At 42.1% G+C, this 18,746-nt stretch overlaps 1 protein-coding gene across 2 annotated transcripts in view; it reads left to right on the top strand.

Moving 5' to 3' along the window:
- mtap (methylthioadenosine phosphorylase) overlaps window positions 1-18,746 on the top strand; it is a 172,299-nt gene that overhangs the window by 122,122 nt on the left and 31,431 nt on the right. For both annotated transcript variants that reach the window (XM_067983303.1, XM_067983302.1), the window contains exons 5-6: window positions 11,367-11,469; window positions 15,641-15,880. In XM_067983303.1, the coding sequence (XP_067839404.1) occupies window positions 11,367-11,469; window positions 15,641-15,880 (343 nt within the window). The remainder of the gene's footprint in view (window positions 1-11,366; window positions 11,470-15,640; window positions 15,881-18,746) is intronic.

The raw sequence follows: 18,746 nt of genomic DNA, 5'->3' as shown, positions 1-18,746 counted from the left end.
TTCATTATAAAACTCACTAGAACATTCATTCTGCAAATTAGTGGAGAGGTGAAATGGAAATTGTACTGTACAGTTATGAGCTGGGTTTGTGTATTCTTCCACCACACAAACCAGCCTCTTAAAAGTGAAGTAAAATCTCAGAAGTATTTGTTCAAAGTACTCCCTGATGCTTATTTGAAGTCATTTTTAAAACTTTCTTGGATGTTTGAAAAAAGCATGGGTAGCCTGCTTTCCTGGGGTAGGGCGGTTCCGGATCGGGTGTCATGTCAGTCGGAAATTGGAGCCGCCATTGAAATAAATGAAAGAATTCCAAGATGCCCTTCGTCTTCCCAGTCTGTGATGATAACTGGCGTGCTCTGGAGGTAAAGAAGTCCAAATGTTGTATCAAATTAGCCTGATTTAAAAAATATATATATCTTTATAAATCCTTTTTTTTAAAAAAACAAAATACTTCAAAGAAAAAGTACTCCCTCCCTTCAGACTTTACTTCCTCTTTAAAAATGTATTCACCAACAAACAATTCTTTTTGCTGAATTCCAGAGAAACAGTGAAAATAAGTCGCTTCTGCAAAAATAGGAAGTTTATTAATTGAGTAATCAGAGGTTCTCATTATTTCTGTACTGCTTGCAGTCCAGTATATTAGTCATAACATCATAACATTGCACATTTAGTTTTTACTATGCTATAATGCTATAAGGTGAATTAAAGGAGTTAGGAGATAAATTAAAATGCAGGACCTCAAAGGTAGTGATCTCAGGATTACTACCAGTGCCACGTGTTAGTGAGTATGGGAACAGGAGAATAGACCGGATGAATGCATGGCTGCAGGGATGGTGTAGGAGGGAGGGATTTAGATTCCTGGGACATTGGGGACCGGTTCTGGGGAAGGTGGGACCTGTATAATCGGTCGGGTTACACCCGAGCAGGACCGGGACCAATGTCCTCGCGGGGGTGTTTGCTAGTGCTGTTGGGGAAGGTTTAAACTAGAATGGCAGGGGGATGGGAACCTGAGCGGGGAGTCAGAAGGGAATAAAGTTGAGAGCAGCAAGAGAGGTTGAGACCCAGGGGAAATTTACAATACAAATAGTACAAACAGTTGTTTAAGAACAAGTGAAAGGGAAAAGCGTAGAGCAGCAGAAAGAAAGTGTACTTTAGGCGCTACAGATAAAGTGAAAACTAGAAGATGTAAAGCGATTAACCCAGCATCTAAGCTGAAGGTCAGGTTAGAGTGTGTGGCCAAACTAAGAGTTCTATATACAAATGCACGGAGTATAAGGAATAAATTAAATGAACTACAGGTTCAAATTCAAATTGGAGGGTATGACATGATAGCTATTACTGAGACATGGCTGCAGGATGGTCAGGATTGGGTTATAAGGTCTACAGGAGAGATGGGGAAAATGGAAGAGGGGGAGGAGTAGCCTTAGTGATTTATTTATTTATTTTTTTATTCGTTCACGGGATGTGGGCGTCGCTGGCGAGGCCAGCATTTATTGCCCATCCCTAATTGCCCTCGAGAAGGTGGTGGTGAGCCGCCTTCTTGAACCGCTGCAGTCCGTGTGGTGACGGTTCTCCCACAGTGCTGTTAGGAAGGGAGTTCCAGGATTTTGACCCAGCGACGATGAAGGAACGGCGATATATTTCCAAGTCGGGATGGTGTGTGACTTGGAGGGGAACGTGCAGGTGGTGTTGTTCCCATGTGCCTGCTGCTCTTGTCCTTCTAGGTGGTAGAGGTCGCGGGTTTGGGAGGTGCTGTCGAAGAAGCCTTGGCGAGTTGCTGCAGTGCATCCTGTGGATGGTACACACTGCAGCCACAGTGCGCCGGTGGTGAAGGGAGTGAATGTTTGGGGTGATGGATGGGGTGCCAATCAAGCAGGCTGCTTTATCTTGGATGGTGTCGAGCTTCTTGAGTGTTGTTGGAGCTGCACTCATCCAGGCAAGTGGAGAGTATTCCATCACACTCCTGACTTGTACCTTGTAGATGGTGGAAAGGCTTTGGGGAGTCAGGAGGTGAGTCACTCGCCGCAGAACACCCAGCCTCTGACCTGCTCTCGTAGCCACAGTATTTATATGGCTGGTCCAGTTCAGTTTCTGGTCAATGGTGACCCCCAGGATGTTGATGGTGGGGGATTCGGCGATGGTAATGCCGTTGAATGTCAAGGGGAGGTGGTTAGACTTTCTCTTGTTGGAGATGGTCATTGCCTGGCACTTATCTGGCGCGAATGTTACTTGCCACTTATGAGCCCAAGCCTGGATGTTGTCCAGGTCTTGCTGCATGTGGGCTCGGACTGCTTCATTATCTGAGGGGTTGCGAATGGAACTGAACACTGTGCAGTCATCAGCGAACATCCCCATTTCGGACCTTATGATGGAGGGAAGGTCATTGATGAAGCAGCTGAAGATGGTTGGGCCTAGGACACTGCCCTGAGGAACTCATGCAGCAATGCCCTGGGGCTGAGATGATTGGCCTCCAACAACCACTACCATCTTCCTTTGTGCTAGTTATGACTCCAGCCACTGTAGAGTTTTCCCCCTGATTCCCATTGACTTCAATTTTACTCGGGCTCCTTGGTGCCACACTCGGTCAAATGCTGCCTTGAAATCAATTCAATGATAAAGGAGGATATAACGAGAGGTAAGCAGCCAACAGAGACCTTATGGGTTGAATTGATAAATAGGAAAGGATCTAAGACTATAGTGGGAGTTGTGTTTCGGACCCCTGGCAGCAGCTCTGAAGTGCTAGATTGTATAAATGCAGAGATTAGACAAGCGTGTAACAAAGGCATAGTGGTCTTAATGGGGGATTTTAACCTTCACATAGATTGGGAAAAGCAGACTAGCAACTGTCAGAAAGGTAGTTAATTTCTTGAGTGTGTCCGGGATAGTTTTCGACAGCAGTATGTTCTAGAGGCAACAAGGGGGCAAGCCATACTAGATTTAGTAATGAGTAATGAACCAGATTTAGTTAACAGCTTAACTGTGCGTGAACATCTATCCAATAGCGATCATAACATGATCGAGTTCAATCTAGTGTTTGAAAGGGAAAAAAGTGAATCAGCTGCTAAAATTCTAGACTTGGGTAAGGCTGACTTCAATGGGATGAGACAGAGACTGTCCACAGTAAACTGGGCAAATCTGTTAATGGGTAAAACGACTGATGATCAGTGGGAAATGTTTAAAGAAACATTTAACGTGAAACAGAATTGGTTTATACCCCTGAGGGGCAAGAACTCTACTTGCCAAAAAAACAGCCATGGACAACTAAAGAGGTAAGGGACAGTATAAGACATAAGGAAAGGGCATACAAAAAGGCAAAAAATGGCACAGATCCTGGCATATGGGAAAGATACAAAGATCAACAAAGGGTCACAAAACATAGTAAGAGCTACAAAAAGAGAATATGAAAAGAACCTTGCAAGGGATATCAAAACCAATACGAAGAACTTTTACAGTTATATCAGGAAAATGCGGGTGTTCAGGAGCAGTGTTGGCCCCTTAAAAACTGAAAGTGGGGATATTGTCATTGACAATGGGGAAATGGCGGACATGTTGAACAATTACTTTGCGTCAGTATTTACAATAGAAAAAGAGGATAGCATGCTGGAAATCTCAAGAAAACTAATATTGAATTGGAGACAGGGACTCAATAAAATTAACATAAGTAAAGCAACAGTAATGAAGAAAATAATAGCACAAAAGAGTGACAAATCCCCAGGACCAGATGGTTTCCATCCCAGGGTTTTAAAGGAAGTAGGTGAGCACATTGCAGATGCCCTAACTATAATCTTTCAAAGTTCTCTAGATTCAGGAACTGTCCCCCTAGATTGGAAAATTGCACGTCACTCTGCTTTTTAAGAAAGGAGAGAGAGGGAAACCGGGGAATTATAGACCAGTTAGCCTAACATCTGTTGTGGGGAAAATGCTGGAGTCTATAATTAAGGATAGGGTGACTGAACACCTCGAGAATTTTCAGTTAATCAGAGAGCCAGCATGTATTTGTGAAAGGTAGGTCGTGCCTGACAAACCTGCTTGAATTTTTTGAAGAGGTGACTAAAGTAGTGGACAGGGGAATGTCAATGGATGTTATTTATATGGACTTCCAGAAGGCATTTGATAAGGTCCCACATAAGAGATTGTTAGCTAAGATAGAAGCCCATGGAATTGAGGGAAAAGTACGGACTTGGTTAGGAAGTTGGCTGAGCGAAAGGCGACCAGAGAGTAGGGATAATGGGTAGGTACTCACATTGGCAGGATGTGACTAGTGGAGTCCCGCAGGGATCTGTCTTGGGGCCTCAACTATTCACAATATTTATTAACAACTTAGATGAAGGCATAGAAAGTCTCATATCTAAGTTTGCCGATGACACAGAGATTGGTGGCATTGTAAGCAGTGTGGATGAAAACATAAAATTACAAAGCGATATTGATAAATTAGGTGAATGGGCAAAACTGTGGCAAATGGAATTCAATGTAGACAAATGTGAGGTCATCCACTTTGGATCAAAAAAGGATAGAACAGAGTACTTTCTAAGTGGTAAAAAGTTAAAAACAGTGGATGTCCAAAGGGACTTAGGGGTTCAGGTGCACAGATCATGGAAGTGTCATGAACAGGTGCAGAAAATAATCAATAAGACTAATGAAATGCTGGCCTTTATATCTAGACGACTAGAGTACAAGGGGACAGACGTTATGCTGCAGCTGTACAAAACCCTGGTTAGACCTCACCTGGAGTACTGTGAGCAGTTCTGGGCACCGCACCTTCAGAAGGACATATTGGCCTTGGAGGGAGTGCAGCGTAGCTTTACTAGAATGATACCCGGACTTCAAGGATTAAGTTACGAGGAGAGATTACACAAATTGGGGTTGTATTCTCTAGAGTTTCGAAGGTTAAGGGGTGATCTGATTGAAGTTTATAAGATATTAAGGGGAACAGATAGGGTGGATAGAGATAAACTATTTCTGCTGGTTGGGGATTCTAGGAGTAGGGGGCACAGTCTAAAAATTAGAGCCAGACCTTTCAGGAGTGAGATTGGAAAACATTTCTACACACAAAGGGTGGTAGAAGTTTGGAACTCTCTTCTGAAAACGGCAATTGATACTAGCTCAATTGCTAAATTTAAATCTGAGATAGATAGCTTTTTGGCAACCAAAGGTATTAAGTGATATGAGCCAAAGGCAGGTACATGGAGTTAGATCACAGATCAGCCATGATCTTATCAAATGGCGGAGCAGGCACGAGGGGCTGAATGGCCTACTCCTGTTCCTATGTTCCTTCTTCCAACACCATCACCTTCTATTTATATTGTGCCTTGAACCTAGTACATGTCCCAAAGCATTCCAGAGGAGCAATGGACACAGTTGTAAGGGAGAAGACTGAAGGTATGATCAAACAGGCTTTTAAAGGTGGGAAAACAGGTAGCAAGGTGGAAGGGTTTATGGAGAGATTTCCAGAGGTAGTGCCGAGACACTGATGGAGCAGAGGGAAGTGGAATGCACAAGAGGCCAGAGTTGGAAGACTGGAGAACATATGTTAGAATGTAGGGTTGGAGGAGTATGCTGAGGGGTGATGTGTAGGACAAAGTGCGGGCAGCAGAGCTTTTTATGAGTTGGAGGACGTGTAATGTGGAACTTGGGGGTGTTGATGAGAAGGGCATTGGAGATGCCGAGTCTGGAGCTGACAAGTGTTTGGCTAAGAGTTTTGGCAGTGGTGCTGGGGTACAGTAAGGGCAGAGGAAGACAACATTGCAGAAGCGTTGATGGTTAGGATGTGCAACTGGAAGCTTAGCTCGGAGTCAAACAGGACACTGAGGTTGTGCATCACCAGGCTCAGCCTGAGCAAGCAGCTGTGAAAATGGATGGCGTCCAACCATTGAAACTCTTCGGGCCTCTAACGAAGCTCATCTGGTGGGGGTGGGCTCGGTCCACCCGCCATCCATGTGATAGACAGCTTCATATGAAATCCAACCCGATTCATTCGGAAATCAACAGGATTCATAGATCCCTCTACCACAAGAGCACAACAAGAAAGAAGTATGTATCCAAGCAGGCTTGGCTTGAGTCAAGATGCAACTGGCTACTCCTAGGACCAAAATGTAAAATCTTAACACTTAAAGCCAGAACCAACTGTGGAGTGTCTTTATAAAGTTAGGAATAATCAGCACAGGTCATATTTAATTCCAAAGTCAGGGCAGATGTTTGGCAATGGTATGTCTTGTTCTATATTTCAACCCTACTCATAATGAGTTGCCATTCATAATCCAGTGACCCAGCTTGCCCTGTAACTGGTATGATTCTCCTTTTATAGTGTACACACTACTTGCCTATAAGTTCAAAATCCGAACATTAATCTACGATTGATTCATTCACAAGAAGCAGAATGAATTGCACAGATCAATGGAAAACAATACCTCAGCCATGAAGCGTACTTGCCGAACATCTTTATCACAATTTCTGTTTGTTTACGTTTGTGTTTAATGAAGGTATTCTTTTGAGTTCGGCTGTAGGAAGGAGTCCAAAGGCCTAAATCCTATTTGCAAAATATGTAGTAAGTGTCACCGTGTAGAGAAAATTCAGCAGACTAGTGTCTTCGGACTTGGAGGAGTTTCAAGCTGAGCTGTTCACAGTATCTGAACTGGAACATGCTATGGTACTTGTCCCATTTAATCAAATTCTCATTCTGGAAGACTTGGTCTGCCAACTTGTTTTACACTGAAACTCCCGGCAAAAAAGATTTCACAATGAAAAGGTGTATGTGATCTCCATGTAGTTGGATATGTTGCATCTGCTAACCTGAGAGCTTCAGGGTTCTTCTCTCCTCAGTTCTCTTACTCTTTGATTTAAGGACTGTTGAACTTCATTTTTAGAAGTTTCCATCCTGGCTTCAATTGAGGAGATGCATCACCAACTGCATCATCCTCTCACTTGTTAGACCAGGTATAAATTCTCATCTTTGTTCTCAAATCCCTTCATGGCCTCGCCCCTCCCTATCTCTGTAACCTCCTCCAGCCCTACAACCCTCAGAGATCTCTGCGCTTCTTCCATTCTGGCCTCTTGCGCATCCCTGATTTTAATTGCTCCACCATTGGTGGCCATGCCTTCAGCTGCCTAGGCCCAAAGCTCTGGAATTCCCTCCCTAAACCTCTCCATCTCTCTACCTCTCTCTCCTCCTTCAAGACCTCCTTTAAACCTCCTCTTTGACCAAGCTTTGATCACATGCCCTAATATCTTCTTATGTGACTCTGTGCCAAATTTTGTCTGATTACGCTCGTGTTTTACTACGTTAACGGCGTTATGTAAACGCAAGTTGTTGTTATTATAAAGCCTCAGTTTGGGCAGTCAGGACTTACTAATGTGGAATAATATATAAATACATATATTTTTGTAGTTACCTTGGTCTGTCTTTATTTGACAGTAGACTGTTTCAATATAAAAATCAAAAATGTATTCTCCATTCTTTCATGTCTCTTCCCACCTCCAACCCCTATTATGTATTAGACTTTAACAAATAAAATACTTCTATAAATAGTGCGGCCTCATCTCTCACTGCCCCGCCCCATAGAAGTTGTGAGAGGCACACTTTATATGATATCTTTTTGGAACTTTCTAACCATTAGATTAAGTTTTAGAGTAGTGATTGGTATAACACTGCATTACATTGCTTCAGTATTGAAAGCAATAAAACCAACCAGAAATACCAGAAGTGAAATTTACACCAGTAAAGTTTTGTTTCCTGTCACCTAAATGTTACTGTCTGTTCTCATTTTAAAGTCCGAGTTGAACGGATGGGAAAAAGGTTATTCTCCTTTGAAACTGACTGATACCAGTAAATACTGCAGAAAATTCATGAATAGCTGTCAAATGTGGTTTAATTGTGAAAGTAGTCAGATAAGAATGTGGGTGATAATGTTTGCATGTAGGTGACGCCCTTGAAATTAGTTTAAAAGATTGAAGGTTTTTTTTAGCAAATGATGTCGATATTTGTTTATGACATGATTTCATTGTACAAGACTTAATGGAGCAGAAACAAATGAACCACCCATTTGTCAGTTGCCAAAGGAAGAGAAGGCAAGAGTGAAAGTCACAGCTGCTTTCCCTCTCCCTCCCTGCCCTTTTTTAGCACAGTTTGAGCCAGTGCTTACATATATTTGTAAACAATTTTACAACACCAAGTTATAGTCCAGCAATTTTATTTTAAATTCACAAGCTTTCGGAGGCTTCCTCCTTCGTCAGGTAAATGATTACATTTACCTGACGAAGGAGGAAGCCTCCGAAAGCTTGTGAATTTAAAATAAAATTGCTGGACTATAACTTGGTGTTGTAAAATTGTTTACAATTGTCAACCCCAGTCCATCACCGGCATCTCCACATCATACATATATTTGAGCACCTTTGTACCCTTAGCTGACTGATAACATTCAAGGTTAATCAATCAGCTCCATAGGTTGATCTGAAATCCAATATTCAGCCTCATAGCTGGTGGTTTCCAATGTGTTCTGCCGCAGTAATCCACTTACTAATAAATATTAGAAGGTACTTCCTTTTAAGGAGACCTTCAGTGCCTTTGTAACTGCATACAAGTTTATTTAAAGCAGCAGGCCTTTTCTTTTTATTACACACCTTCAACCCGCCAAAGGGTACTGCTTTAATTTTTTTTTAAAGGACATTTTTTTTTTTGAAGTGTTGGTCTTGTGTACCTCTAGTCAGTGATGGATGTGATGATGAGCAGGCCTACCAACTGCCCTGCATGTGGCGAGAATCTCATGCAGGAGATTGTTGCCTCGCATGTGCACAGTGTAGGTACAACATTTATAAAATTTTTCTCATTTTATGTGCTCTCCAGTACAAAAGATCGCAATGGATGTGGGACTATCCCAACATACATCAAAAAAAGACTTGCCTTTAGGTAGCGCCTTTCACGACCTCAGGACATCCCAAAGTGCTTTACAGCCAATTAAGTATTTTTTTCTGAAGTGTAGTCATAATGTAGGAAACGCAGCAGCTAATTTGCGCACAGCTTGGTCCCACAAGCAGCAATGTGATAATGATCAGATAATCAATTTTTAGGTGTTGGTTGCAACAATGAAAGGCCTCTATTAAACAATAGGCCCCTCATCTAATAAAGGACTTTCATTACCACTGCAGATCCTGGGATAGCCCCACACCCACAGCATACAATTTGCTTTCCAACTTGAGAAGGAAAAATGTAAGGAGTCTTACAACACCAGGTTATAGTCCAACAGCTTTATTTGGAATTCCAAATAAAGCTGTTGGACTATAAACTGGTGTTGTAAGACTCCTTACATTTGTCCACCCCAGTCCATCACCGGCATCTCCACATCATGAGAAGGAAAAAGACAGGGTATAGTGGAGAAAAGACTACATAATGCCACTCAACTGTTCTCTCCGGCCCATATGACAGCCACAGCTTGCTACCTTTAGCCATGTTTATGCTTTGGCTGGAGGGAGTACCTCAGTTATGCAGCTCATGATTGAAAATATTATACCTAAGATTTGTCCAATGTTGATTGCTCTGGATAATGAGTTCACTAGGTTCGGGGTAGGATGGAATGGTAGAGATCAAACAGCTGGTGGACGGGAACTTGCCATTCTAGTCTAATCAGCCCAAGCACATGGAAAATGGTAACCTTGGGAGAGTAGCAGCAATGCTAGAAACGTATTTAAAATACATATTAATGGAACTGGATAGCTGGGACAGGGCAGGATGAGACTTAAGAGTGGGTGGGATTGTGTGGAGGAGCGAGCTGGAGGGAAGGTGAAGGGTGATAGTGGTGCAGCAGGTGGTAATGGAGTTGGTGACATATTGGCCGGTGTGTTACTACCTCTTCCCTTTTGGATGTGAGCAGGAAACTCTCATGGCAGCTGAAAGGGAACCATTTTGTTGGGAGTATCTGATTGGTTGGTTTATTCACAGTAAACCAATCAGAATACTCAGATACGATCCTCCATTAAACCAATTCGAGGGCTGCAACATAATGCGTTGCACACAAAACAGTGTATATCGAATTTATATTATTGGTAGAATTATAATATTAGCAGCTTTACCAATAACTCCAGTTAAGGAATGCTTCTCCTTCATAATCATTTTAACATACAGGATTCACTGAACAGGTACACTGAACCTGGTATTCCCCTGCTGTATACCTTCCAGTTAAACACAATGAGGTTGTTGGCTGTAATGCTCTCTTGCCTATATCATGCTATGTTAATCTGGTAACTGCACATTCCAGCAAGTTATTCTCTTTTTAAATTATATATAACTGTGCAATGCGACCATGCCTGGCTATGTGTTTTAAGACAGTAATTCAATCTCGAGTGCTCGTGACATTTCTAAAAGCTTTGTTTTCAAAGTTATGATGCGCTTGGAAGCAGTCAGTTAATCCATTGGCCTGTAACTCAATAACAGGAATATATTTTCTAATATTTATAAAAAGTGAAAACCTTAAATGCTGGAAATCTGAAACAAAAGCAGAAAAAGTTGGAAACTCTCAGCAGGTCAGTCAGCATCTGTGGAGAGAACAGAAAAGTTACCATTTCATTTATAACCATGCAAACGGCAAAAAATCACAGGTGAACAGCATTTAAAAAGGAACAGAACAAAGGCAAGGGGGAGAGAAAACTCAGGCATGTGTGAAAGAGGAAGTACAATGACATGTAGTGCTTAAAAGGAAAAAAGGAGATGGTATTCTTTGCTATGTGAGATGGCTTTCTTCTGCCTTTAGACCAATTGAAAATTTAAATGGAAATGTTTTGTTTACAATGTTTAAAATTGGTTACAAAGCTTGAAGGAAAAAAGACTTGCACCTATTTAGTGCCTTATTGACTCTTTCAGAAACATCCCAAAATGCTTCATGTAAAATGAATTAGTTTGAAATTCAGCGTCTGAATTATGTAGCCATACAGCAGCCATTTTGTGCAGAGTAAGATTCCCCAAATAACAATGACTCTGGTTGAGGAAGGAATGTTGGCTGGGACAGCATAACCTCCTGCTCTTTTTCAACCATTGCCATGGGATCTTTAATATCCACCTGAACCACCAAAAAAGGTAGGAGGACCTTGGTTTAGCCTCTCATTTAAAGGACTGCACCATTGACAATGGAGCAACTGACTGCAGCCATAGAGTACACAAACCACAATTATATCATTCTTTGATTTCTTTGACATTATTATTAATAAGATGTCACACAAAATGGAAGTGGACAAGTTAACACAATGTTTTTTCTAAGAGGATACTTTTACTTTAAAAAAAAATTTTAGTAATTATTTTGTTCAATTTTCCAACTATCGATAACACAACTACTCTGTATAATCCAATAAGAGTTATGTTATTTTGTTTCATTCAATCACAGAACGACAAGGAGGCAGCAGACTTTCTATGATGGGAGTCCAACCAGCCCAGCAGGAGTTTGTCACATTTCAATGGCTGAACCATTCTGTACAAAAACCAGAGAGGTGAGCACTACATCATGCAATAGGACAAACTGGTAGCTCGCATAGGCACAGGAATAGGCCATTTAGCGCCTTGAGCCTGATCCTCCATTTAGTGAGATCATGGCCGATCTGTGAGCTAACTCCATATATCCACCTTAGCCCCATATCCCTTAATACCTTTGGTTAACAAAAGTCTATCAATCTCAGATTTAAAGTTAACAATTGAGCTAGCATCAACTGCCGTTTGTGGAAGAGAGTTCCAAACTTCTACCACCCTTTGTGTGTAGAAGTGTTTCCTAACTTCACTCCTGAAAGTCCTGGCTCTAATTTTTAGGCTATGTCCCCTAGTCCTAGACTCCCCAACCAGCAGATCTAATTTCTCTCTATCTACCCTATCAGTTCCCCTTAATGTCTTGAAAACCTCGATCAAATCACCCCTTAATCTTCTAAATTTCAGGAATTACAACCCTAGTTTGTGTAATCTCTCCTCGTAATTTAACCCTTGGAGTCCTGGTATCATTCTAGTAAATCTACACTGTACTCCCTCCAAAAGGCATTATATCCTTCCTAAAGTGCGGTGCCCCGCAACTGAACACTACTCCAGGTGTGGTCTAACCAGGGTTTTGTACAGCTGTAGCATAACTTCTATCCCCTTGTATTCTAGTCCTCTAGATATGAAGGCCAGCATTCCATTAGCCTTTTTGATTATTTTCTGTACCTGTCCATGACATTTTAATGATCTACATACATGGACCCATAAGTCTCTTTGGACCTCCATTGTTTCGAGCTTTTCACCGTTTAGAAAGTACTCTGATCTACCTTTTAGGTCCAAAGTGGATGACCTCACACTTACCTACATTGAAATCCATTTGCCACAGTTTTGCCCATTCACATAACTCATTAATCTCTCTCTAATTTTATGCTTCCATCTACACTGCTTACAATCGGCAAACTTGGATATGTGGCTCTCTATCCCCTCATCTAAGTCGTTCATAAATACAGTGAATAGTTGAGGCCCCAACACAGACCCCACACCACTAGTCAGATCCTGCCAATTTGATTACCTGCCCATTATTCCTACTCTCTGACTCCTGCCGCTCAGTAAATTTCCTAACCAGGTCGATAATTTGCCCTCAATTCCATGAGCTTCAACTTTAGCTAACAGTCTCTTATGAGGGCCTTTATCAAATGCCTTCTGGAAGTCCATATAAACAACATCCATAGACATTCCCCTGTCCACTACTTTAGTCACCTCTTCAAAAAATTCAGTCAGGTTCATCAGGCATGACCTACCCTTTATCTATGCTGGGTCTCTGATCAGCTGAAAATTTTCAAGGCGTTCATTCACTCTGCACTTAATTATAGACTCTAGTAATTTCCCGACAACAGATGTTAGACTAACTGGTCTATAATTCCCTGGTTTCCCTCTCTCACTTTTCTTAAATAGCGAACTGACATGTGCAATTTTCCAATCTAAAGGAATGGTTCCTGAATATAGAGAACTTTGGAAGATTATAGTTAGGGCATCTGTAATGTTCTCACCTACTTCCTTTAAAACCTTGGGATGGAAACTATCTGGTCCTGGGGATTTGTCTCTTTAGTGCCATTATTTTCTTCATTGCTGTTAATTTGCTTACGTTAATTATGGTGAGTCCCCGTCCCTGATTCAAAATTAGTTCCTTGGGTGTGTGGCATGCTATCCTCTTCCTCTTCTGTAAATACTAATGTAAAGTAATTATTTAACATGTCCGCCATTTCCTTATTTTCATTTACAATATCACCATTATCAGTTTTTAAGGGGCCCACATTTGACCACCCTCTTTCTCCTAATATAATTGTAAAAAATTTTTGGGTTGATTTTTATATTCCTTGCAAGTTTCTTTTGTCACCCTTTGCTGTTCTAATATCTCTCCCAGTTGCCAGGATCTGTGCTATTTTTTGTATTTTTGTGTGCTTTTTCTTATAGCTTTATGTTGTCCCTTACCTCTTTTGTAGTCCATGGTTGTTTATTTTGGCAAGTAGAGTTCTTGCCCTTTAGAGGTATAAACTGGTTCTGCATCACGTTAAATTCTTTTTTGAACACCTCCCCTTGATCTTCTGTCATTTTACCCATTAACAGATTTGTCCAGTTTACTGTGGACTATCTCTGTCTCATCCCGTTGAAGTCAGCCTTACCTAAATTTCGAATCTTAGTAGCTGTTACAGATTTCTCCCTTTCAAACACAACGCTAAACTCGATCATATTATGATCACTGTTTGACACAAACAAATTTGAACGTGCAATGTCATCCTTATTCCACAGAATCTCCTGATGAAGTAAAATAGGCAAACCTTCCTATTTACAGTGAAGGTGGGCTCAAGTTTTTTTTTCAGGAAGACTTCAAAGAGCAGCTTCTGGTAGAACCTGTTTAAACTCATCAAATGTAAATGTGGTAGTGTAGTGTTATGTTACTGGACTAGAAACATAGAAAATAGGAGCAAGAATAGGCCATTTGGCCCTTCGGGTCTGCTCCGCCATTCAAAACGATCATGGCTGATCATCTAACTCAGTTCCCTGATCCCGCTTTTTCCCCATATCCCTTGATCCCTTTAGCATTAAGAAATATATCTATCTCCTTCTTGAATACATCTAATGACTTCACCTCCACTGCCTTCTGAGGTAGAGAATTCCACAGGTTCACCACCCTCTGAGTGAAGACTAGTAATCCAGAGGCTGGGCTAATAATCCAGAGAATCTGAGTTCAAATTCCACCATGGCAGTTTGAATTCAGTTTAATAAAAAAATCTGGAATCACCACCTGATCCAGCTTAGTAGTTTTCCAGCGTATATTTTAAAAATAATGGTGAGTTTTAACTGAACCTGTTGAGTTTTGGTGCTTTTGTCTGCATAAAAAGGCAGTGTTTTGAACGCTGAGGGAAGGAGACCAGCTCAAATCACTGCCATGTTTAATTTGTTTACAGATGCACAATATGATGAACAAAATTGTGTTGAATGCATTGTTGCATCACGTGCACATTAAACCAGAGTTACAAAAATACCAGATGGATATTTGGGCTCGTTTTCTTCTTTAAACAAATGAAACTTTGCCAAGTATGTTTTAAAGACAGTTCTTTTAATAGCGGTTGCTTTTAAACCTCTTCAGCCCTTAGTGTCACCCTGCTAGGGAGAAAAGGTGTGATTAAATATGTTGCCCAAAATGCACTAGCCTGGTTCTCCTGGCGACACACAATTGGGCACTCCGCCTTTCCTCAACACAGAGAACACTGCGCTGTGCATGTGCAGGTACATACATGCTGTATCATTGTATGTGTCGTACATACCTGCACATCCTCATTGGTGTTCCATGTTTCAGAGGAAGCGGGACTAGCCAGTGTATGCTGCCTGTGTAACCTGTAAGCACAAACATTATTTTCACTTACTGACATTTGCTTGCCAGGCTGGGGGTTCAACCTTGAACCAGTCTGTGGGTATAGATAGGGTAGCTCCAACACACATCATAATGTGATAAAATAAAGAACTCTTTGCATTTATGTGATGGCTTTTGTGGGCCAATTTGCACACAGCAAAGTCTTACGAACACCAATGTGGTGTTGGTTGGGTGATGAATGTTGGCCAGGACACTGGAAGAACTCCTTACTCTTCTTTGAAAAAGTGCCAAGGGACTTTTACAGCTTGTTCTCCCTTAATTACCCGATGACACACATTGGAAGCCATGGAGACATTGGACCAGCAACCTGGGTGTGTCTCAATGGAATTGAACTGGAGTTAGTTGAAGTTTGGTCTGCATAAAAAGGCAGTGTTTCGAACACTGGGAAGAACAACAGCTTAAATCACCATCACAGTGATTGAGCTGTTCTCCTCCACCCAGCGTTCCTCTGACAAACGCAGCATCTTGGGTCCACTGCATTTGCCGGGCACCCAGGAATCACAGAGGAAAATCTACCCTAATGTGATAACTGCAACGGCATCCTCCTGCATACAGCCTCTACAAATAATGTGGTTGACACAGAGACCTGTTAAAAATGGAGCCCAATGTTTGTTCATAATACTGTATTTGTATCTACTGCTGGTTACATTTAGGTCATTGCTTTGAACTTCCCTTGAATTTTCAAAATGTGCTCCTTTTAACAATATTGTTGATCAGTGATGATCCCTAACTATCTTGCTTTATTATTTCCATTTGAATTGAAGGCATTGATTGATGTTGTAAAGAAACTGGGAATTAGACACCATGCAAAGGGGACCATGGTTACAATCGAAGGACCCCGTTTCTCCACTCGAGCTGAAAGCCTGATGTTTCGTCAGTGGGGTGGCGATGTCATCAACATGACCACCGTTCCAGAGGTGGTACTGGCTAAAGAAGCAAGCATCTGCTATGTTAGCATTGCCATGTCAACCGACTATGACTGCTGGAAGGAGCATGAAGAGGTGGTTAGTACAATGTCCTGTTTTCACTCTTTTAAGTTATTCATTAATGAGCACATTAATAAAAGATAATATTGTGTTACAATATTATGTTGCAAACATAGACCATTAGCAGTGGTGAGGGCAAATATAACAGAAGAATGATGTCAGTAATAACCTGATGTTACTGGGAATTGCTTAAAAAGCTTCTCTGTTTATATCCCTGAATTTTATAATAATGTAACTTCATCTGAACCTGTTACATTCCAGAATCTCAGCCTGACGCAGGGCTTCGAGATTCTGTTCGGCGCATATGTCTCTAGATCTAAATATCTTACATGAGAACTGCTCATGTGTGTTGCCAAAAATTAAATGTATGTTCCTATGTACTTTTCTTTCATACTGTCAAAGGCTAATTGTAGCCAAAAAGAGTATGGTAATATTGTAAGTGTATGCTGTTTTAGGATAGGATGCAGACTGCAGCATGTTACAAGACTAAAACATATTGAGGAGTTGAGTTAACTTCGCATCAAAATTACCTCCATCTTGAAATTTATAGATGCCTTCGAATGTAGTACAAAGTGCATTATATGATTTTTTTTTAAAATTTTTGCCCCTCTTTTACTGGAAGTGCTAAATCTTACTGGGATATTGCTTGTACCAACAGCCCTCTGGTACCTCAGGATATTCTTCTTGTTGACAGTGAATTTTGGTTATTCGACTGCACAGGGCATCACAACATCCTTAACTGAAATCTACGCGTGTGCACTTTCCAAAATGAGTTATTGGATAACAATCAGGAGCAGGAATCCTGGCTGTTTTATTTCATCCCATCCCTAGCCTGGAAGCACGGAGGCCATCAATAGTACACCAACAGCTTCCCTGGTTGAAATCAGTTAACTCAGCACATACTGGGAATCAAACTGGGACCTTTGGATCTGTATGGTTTAACACTAAGTCACAGTGGGAGCTGTGCATTTTCGTTATTTTACTGGCAGAGTGTAATGACAGGTAGATCATTATCTTCCACCTTTGTACAACATAATTAGACTGGGAAGTGAAATATATGGATTTATTTTACTGACTGGCACGTGAAATACAATAGCTACCCGGTGTTAATAAATAGATACTATCAGTTAAGCATTTTGTAAGTGGATATTTATTATTCAGTTAAATGACATTAGTTAGAAACATTGGCAGTACCAGTCATCTGTGGATAAGGCAGTCTGATAGCTAAAAAAGCTCACACGTGGGATGAGCATTCGTTTACAGCAAAAGTCTTTAATCAGGGTTATTAACACTAACTGGGAACTACAAGTGAGGACTAACCTGGTATGGCTAGCAGGGTTACTTTTTTTTTTATTCGTTCACGGGATGTGGGCGTCGCTGGCGAGGCCAGCATTTATTGCCCATCCCGAATTGCCCTCGAGAAGGTGGTGGTGAGCCGCCTTCTTGAACCGCTGCAGTCCGTGTGGTGACGGTTCTCCCACAGTGCTGTTAGGAAGGGAGTTCCAGGATTTTGACCCAACGACAATGAAGGAACGGCGATATATTTCCAAGTCGGGATGGTGTGTGACTTGGAGGGGAACGTGCAGGTCGTGTTGTTCCCATGTGCCTGCTGCTCTTGTCCTTCTAGATGGTAGAGGTAGTGGGTTTGGGAGGTGCTGTCGAAGAAGCCTTGGCGAGTTGCTGCAGTGCATCCTGTGGATGGTACACACTGCAGCCACAGTACGCCGGTGGTGAAGGGAGTGAATGTTTGGGGTGGTGGATGGGGTGCCAATCAAGCGGGCTGCTTTATCTTGGATGGTGTCGAGCTTCTTGAGTGTTGTTGGAGCTGCACTCATCCAAGCAATTGGAGAGTATTCCATCACACTCCTGACTTGTGCCTTGTAGATGGTGGAAAGGCTTTGGGGAGTCAGGAGGTGAGTCACTCGCCGCAGAGTACCCAGCCTCTGACCTGCTCTCGTAGCCACAGTATTTATATGGCTGGTCCAGTTAAGTTTCTGGTCAATGGTGACCCCCAGGATGTTGATGGTGGGGGATTCGGCGATGGTAATGCCGTTGAATGTCAAGGGGAGGTGGTTAGACTCTCTCTTGTTGGAGATGGTCATTGCCTGGCACTTATCTGGCGCGAATGTTACTTGCCACTTATGAGCCCAAGCCTGGATGTTGTCCAGGTCTTGCTGCATGCGGGCTCGGACTTCTTCATTATTTGAGGGGTTGCGAATGGAACTGAACACTGTGCAGTCATCAGCGAACATCCCCATTTCTGACCTTATGATGAAGGGAAGGTCATTGATGAAGCAGCTGAAGATGGTTGGGCCTAGGACACTGCCCTGAGGAACTCCTGCAGCAATGCCCTGGGGCTGAAATGATTGGCCTCCAACAACCACTACCATCTTCCTTTGTGCTAGGTATGACTCCAGCCACTGGAGAGTTTTCCCCCTGATTCCCATTGACTTCAATTTTAAAAGGGCTCCTTGGTGCCACACTCGGTCAAATGCTGCCTTGATGTCAAGGGCAGCCACTCTCACCTCACCTCTGGAATTCAGCTCTTTTGTCCATGTTTGGACCAAGGCTGTAATGAGGTCTGGAGCTGAGTCCTGGCGGAACCCAAACTGAGCATCGGTGAGCAGGTTATTGGTGAGTAAGTGCCGCTTGATAGCATTGTCGACGACACCTTCCATCACTTTGCTGATGATTGAGAGTAGACTGATGGGGCGGTAATTGGCCGGATTGGATTTGTCCTGCTTTTTGTGGACAGGACATACCTGGGCAATTTTCCACATTGTCGGATAGATGCCAGTGTTGTAGCTGTACTGGAACAGCTTGGCTAGAGGCGCAGCTAGTTCTGGAGCACAAGTCTTCAGCCCTATAGCCGGGATGTTGTCGG

The sequence above is a fragment of the Heptranchias perlo genome, chromosome 4 (genome assembly GCF_035084215.1).
Source record: "Heptranchias perlo isolate sHepPer1 chromosome 4, sHepPer1.hap1, whole genome shotgun sequence".
Classification (NCBI taxonomy): domain Eukaryota; kingdom Metazoa; phylum Chordata; class Chondrichthyes; order Hexanchiformes; family Hexanchidae; genus Heptranchias; species Heptranchias perlo.
The sequence above is the reverse complement of the archived record's forward strand: the minus strand, read 5'-3'. Positions and strand labels throughout refer to the sequence as shown.